Source organism: Schistocerca americana, chromosome 3 (genome assembly GCF_021461395.2).
Source record: "Schistocerca americana isolate TAMUIC-IGC-003095 chromosome 3, iqSchAmer2.1, whole genome shotgun sequence".
Classification (NCBI taxonomy): domain Eukaryota; kingdom Metazoa; phylum Arthropoda; class Insecta; order Orthoptera; family Acrididae; genus Schistocerca; species Schistocerca americana.
In genome coordinates this window covers 659681250-659687249 of record NC_060121.1, presented here as the reverse complement: position 1 = coordinate 659687249, position 6000 = coordinate 659681250, and the positions used below count along the sequence as shown (strand labels likewise).

The 6000-nt window shown below is 39.4% G+C and overlaps 1 protein-coding gene across 2 annotated transcripts in view; it reads left to right on the top strand.

The window, feature by feature from the left end:
- Positions 1-3793: 3793 nt before the first annotated feature.
- LOC124605776 (putative aminopeptidase W07G4.4) overlaps positions 3794-6000 on the top strand; it is a 99322-nt gene continuing 97115 nt past the window's right edge. Inside the window, exon 1 of one of the 2 annotated variants that reach the window (XM_047137661.1) lies at positions 3794-4011. In XM_047137661.1, coding sequence (XP_046993617.1) covers positions 3890-4011 — 122 coding nt within the window. In that variant the 5' untranslated portion in view covers positions 3794-3889. Of the gene's footprint in view, positions 4012-4121; positions 4491-6000 lie in introns of those variants that run through there. The other variant, XM_047137662.1, reaches the window with a different exon arrangement.

The following is a 6000-nucleotide window of genomic DNA, read 5'->3' as shown; positions in this document are numbered from 1 at the left end:
TAAGAGGCCGTGGTCCAATAGTAGAAATACTTCTCCCTGACGTTTCGTTGCCAGCTGCGGACAACATCATCTGAGGTGAGTCTACAACTGGCGTCTAGGCCGTGGAGGTCCTGTTTATATAGAGCGTGTAGAGGGCGCCACCACTCGTCACGTGTTGTCAACAGTAAAACTATCTCTGGTTGGTGTCACTACTCTCGATCGAAGGTAATTGATTGTCGCATCTTTGGTACAAAGTCGATCGCCATATCTTATCTAACTTCAAGCCTTCTTCTTTCCTGTTAAAATTATTGTGGTGTTTAAAAATCTCTACAGCCTCTCTATACATATGTGCATAATAATGCGATGTCTTAGCTAGCACGCACGTCTCACTAAATTTTATTTCACGGTCACCCGTTTCAAAAACATGTTCTGCTACAGCCGATTTGTCCGTATGTCCCAGTCAACAGTTCCTTTTATGTTCAGTTAGGCAAGTATTGATACTTCTTTTTGTGGTTCCAATGTAAACTTTCCCACAACTACACGGAATCTTATACACACCAGGAGTAGCTAAAGGGTGTCGTGCATCTTTCGCCGATCTTAAGCATTCACTAATCTTCTTGGTGGGTCTGAAGATTGTTTCAACTCTGAACTTGGCCAGCACGTGACGAGTGGTGGTGCCCTCTACACGCTCTATATAAACAGGACCTCCACGGCCTAGAAGCCAGTCGTAGACTCACCTCAGATGATGTTGCCCGCAGCTGGCAACGAAGCGTCAGGGAGAAGTATTTCTACTATTGGACCATGGCCTCTTAGCCCGGAAGTTTTAATTACTGAAGACGCCGGCTGTGAAAGCCTACACGCTATGATTCTTGAACTTTGTCTATTGATGTTCAACATTCTCAGTGCTGGAGATAAAATATTCATGTTGACTACTTAGGTAATCTTAAAACTGTTTCTTGTTGCATGTACTAAGCAGAAATATCATCCTACCTTTCTTTCCATTCTTACTTAAATGTAGTCAATACTGCTATAGTGGCTTAATCATTACTGATTCTCTGTTCTGTGGTGAGTCCAAAACTTTGGACCTGTTTGTAACCACATTTAAGATGTTACTCTCACAAGTGGGTTCTTTGATTAATTGCTCAAGGCAACAATCAGGTGAATAACTGCACAAAATTTCTGGCAGGTATACCCCGCACTCTCCCTGGACAGTATTGTGAATTTGCTGCCAGTGTATGAAGAACAAACCTTGTCATCAAGCCTCGACATTCACTGAATGATTACATAACAACCATCAAGAGATCGAGATAAATAAAATAAAAAGCTTGATGCAAACTAGCAAACATCTTGCCAACAACTCCATCCAAAGCAAGAATGGCAATATGGAAAACACAGGTCCTAAACAATCCCTATTCGTCTCGACCATTTGAAAATCTTTCAGGCCACCAGCAAAATGAACTACATGGGACACACTCAATCTCTTAGGGATTTCCAGTCATTGCTGCTACTGAGAGAAGCACAAATCACAGACTACTTGCTCTGCTACTGCTCTGTTCTGCCCCCTGTACAGAAGAAAATCTATGTCAAGCAACTGCATGTGCTTTGAAGTAGCCCAATTTTGGTCATCATGGTGTAATCTTCTATGCACTTATAGCTGGACATGTTTATTTTAAGTTACTTGTTTCACGTATTCTGTATTTTCTTTGTATTGATGCTTTTGGTCCTATAATAATAATAATAATAATAATAATAATAATATATACTGGCTTGTTTAAACATTCCAGCAAAGAAATCATTTCATAATGTAAAACAGCTAGTGTTAACTGTTCATTCATTTCTCAACACAAATGATTGCACACACATTATTTCACAATGTAAAAAGCTGGTGTTTCACAGTTCATTCTCTCTCCCTCTCCGTCCGAACAGGCCTTGGAAGGTCCAATGGTACTGACCGGCCGCCATGCCACCCTCAGCCCACAGGCATCACTGGATTTGGATATGGAGGGACATGTGGTCAGCGCACCGCTCTCCCAGCCGTATGTCAGTTTACGAGACTCGAGCTGCTGCTCCTCAATCAAGTAGCTCCTCAGTTTGTGCCACAAGGGCTGAGTGCATTCCACTTGCCAACAGCGCTCGACAGACTGGATGGTCACCCATCCAAGTGCTAGCCCAGCCTGACAGTGTTTAACTTCGGTGATCTGACGGGAACAGGTGTTACCACTGCGGCAAGGCTGTTGGCACAATGGTTTAATGGGAAGGAGAAATTAACTAAAGGGCTCTGTCCTGAAACAACAGCGAGGCCTGTAGTGAAAAACTAACATTACATTTTCTTCACAGATAGGTGAAAACATAAATCCAACTTTCTGAGTTCTTTGTATCTCTGTGGAATAGATAAATTCTGCCTTGTTACAAGCAGTAGTTACTGAAAAAGAATTGCACAACTATAAAATCATATACTGATTAGATTTAAAAGTGGTACAAAGACTGGTATCTTGCTCTAAATGTTCAGGAATGTAAAATTGTGTACTTCACAGAATGAAAAACTGTAGTATCCTATGACTTCAATATCAATGAGTCACAGTTGGAATTTGTCAGCTCTTACAGTTACCTGGGTGTAACACTTGACAGGGGTGTGAAATGGAATGATCACATGGCTTCACTTGCAGGTAAAGGAAGTGGCATACTTTGGTTTATTTGTGGGATTCTAGCAAAATCAGTCTACAATGGAGATTGCTTACAAATCACTCATGTAACTCATGCTAGGATATTGTTCAATAATATAGAAACTGTCTCAAATAGGACTAGTTTGTGTGTGGGGGAGGGGGGCGACTACACCTGGAAGTACAGAGTATTTTTCATATTTTGTTAGGTTTGTGGAACTAGCTATAAAAATGTTTCAGTTCCGACCCTGTTAAAATCTTAATCTGAGTAAAATTGACTTTTAAATTATTTTCTTGAAAGAAAAACACACGACTATTATTTCTTTCCCTTACACTGACAGCTGAAAAGAGGGGGGGGGGGGGGGGGGGGGGCAACCTTCGGAGTAACAGGAGACATTAAACTTATACGTAGTAGAGCAGCACGAATTTTCACAGGTTTGTGTGACTCTTGGGAGAATGTCACGGATATGCTGAAAGAACTAAAATGGCAGACTCTTGAAGACTGGCGTAAACTACCTGAGAAGGCCGATTTACAAAATTGCAAGAAACAACTCTACATGATTGCTAGGAATATTCTACAATCTCCCACGTATCGCACCCGTAGCGATCGAAGGAGAAGATCACACACACACACACACGGATTTGAGCAGTCATTCTTCCGTGCTCCATATGAAATTATGAATGCAATGAGAAGCCCTAGTAACTGGCACAATGAAGCGTATCACCTGACATGCTTTTTACAATTGGTTGCAAAGTATGGGCGTAGATGTACCAATGAGTGTTTGCGATGGCTTTTTTTTTTTTTTTTTTATTAATATTATCTGTTACGTTTATGGTTACACACTACGAAGTGCACCACTATGATAGGTTGCGAAGGAATATTGACGATAATAACGACTACTTTTAATCTTTCGTCACTAAAACTTCTCACTCCACGAAATAATCTAGGCGCCAAAGCATCGACGTTTGGGCTAATACGACCGGGTGACATTCAAAAGAATTCCAATAAAATGAGGAAGCTTCAGTGAACTTGTAACTGACAGTACCATTGTAAGTAATTGAGGATCGCGACAGCGGAAGAAAGGACTAAAAACCAAAAATATATACCTGTATACACTATCTGCATGTCTGAATTGGATTATGAGGGAATCTGTAATGTTAAACTAGACCGCTAAGATCCTATTGGTGATTTTTATCTTATGTAGGGAGAAAGACGCGGAGCTTTTTATAACATTACACGTTTTACAGCAATGTACTGTGCCCGACAGTTGATTTTCTCTGCTCTCTTCGCTAAACCGGGAACTGCTCAATTTGTTAAGTTAACTTCTAGATACTTTTCGAAATGCACGACAATATTCTGTCATACGAAAAGGTACGTATTGAGACCATATAGTACTGACTTCAGACTGAAGCAAACTAACGAGCTGAAAGCCACAGAACATTTTGCTTGCGGCTAGAATAGTGCACGTAAACTCATTTACAACTACTGTGAATGTCATCGGTTTGGAACATCTTTTCAGATTTCTGACGCATAAAAACTTAACCCACTGAAGTATAGGATTTCACCTCTCATAACATTATAAAGTACAGTTTCTTGACTTTTCCGTTAGGCCGTTTACTGTTCCCGCTATATCATTCATTTGCATGTGATTTATCCAGACATCGTTGAAATTCCAAGCAACAGCCAGTATAGACGCTCTGGTGTTTACTGTCAGCAATGTGCTCTGTTTACTGATTTACATTATCGCACAACAGATAACTTTGACGTGGAAGCAGGCTCGTGACTTGAGTGATAGCACATGAACAGAGCGTCGAAAGCAGTCGACACGAAAGAAAAATGCAGCCGGTCAAGTAAGTGTTATAGATTTAACATAGAGCGGCTTACGGTTGGAATATGACTGCGTGTTACCTTGCACACTTTTTTTCGTATGTATTTTCCCACCTTCCTTATTCCAAGGAAAATATCACTTGCAAGGAAAAGTGCAGTGATTAGCCTTTGTGACAGCGACTCTGTGATGCATAGCATTGGATTTTGATTTTATATAGATCAGTTAATATGAAAAATTTACATTTTCTGGACTGCACGAAACTAGAGAAACTCCAGATGTTATAATACATAGCGAATTATAGACGCACTTGATGTTCTGTGTGGCAATATTACACTAAAAGACATTCAATTTATACGGACAGTAATGCTTATAAAGGAATTAGTTAAATTTCCCCAATTTTATCCATCATTCATTCTTATTGCCATTGATGTTTTTTCACAAATGACTAGTCTTAGTTTTAACACAGAAACAAAACTGTAAACACCAGTTCTCAAATTTACTACTGTTACTCTGTGAATATATAAAGTTTAATAAACTGTGAGATTAACATGCCATTAATGAGTTATTTAGCAAGAAAATAGATAGAGCAGAAAGTCTTTTTAGTTGTGTGGCAAATGTGCCTGTTTCTCGTAAAAGCAGATATCACTTGAGATGAATTGAAGTTAAAATCACATGAAGATATGTTGATGCACAACTACTATCTTCTCTTCAATGTACATTAACTGGGCTTTAATCGGTACTAAAGTGACTTGATCAGTGTAGTCGGAAGTTGTTGCAGGGGGTAGAACTATAGGTTGGACTTTTGTGATGTACTGCAGGCCCATTCTTGAAGAAACGAAAGGACGTCAAATTTGAGAATCTGGTACAAACCACAGCATAGTTTGAAATTGTTAGCAATATGGAACACAGAGAAGATGATTTGGTAGCTAAAGCTCTAAATTTAGTAGGAAGGCAGAGGATATTTAGCCACTCTTAGCAGAGTAAAGTGTAGTACGAACAACTGATATGCTTGCTATATGTATATCATCACACTATGTTACTGGTATTTGTTGTTGTAGTCTTCAGTCCAAATAGTGGTTTGATGCAGCTCCCCATGCTACTCTATCCTGGACAAGCCTCTTCATCTCTGAATAACAGCTGCAACCCCTATCCTTCAGAATCTGCTTACTGCATTCATATATTGGTCTCCCTCTACAATTTTTACCACCCAAACTTACTTCCATTTCTAAATTGGTGATCCCTTGATGTTTCAGAATGTGTCCTATAGACTGATCCCTTCTTTTAGTCAATTTATGTCACGAATTTCTTTTTTTCCCCAGTTCTGTTCAGTACCTCCTCATTAGTTACTTGATCTAGCCATCTAATCTTAAGTAGTCTTCTATTTAGTTATTTATTTAGTGCCCGTATTGTCACATTCATGATACTGGACTTGTAAAAGTATAGAACAGTACGGTATAAAATATTACATGTACAATCTCATCATTAGTATCAACACATCTTTTTAACTAAACATTATTCTGCTTATGTGCTTA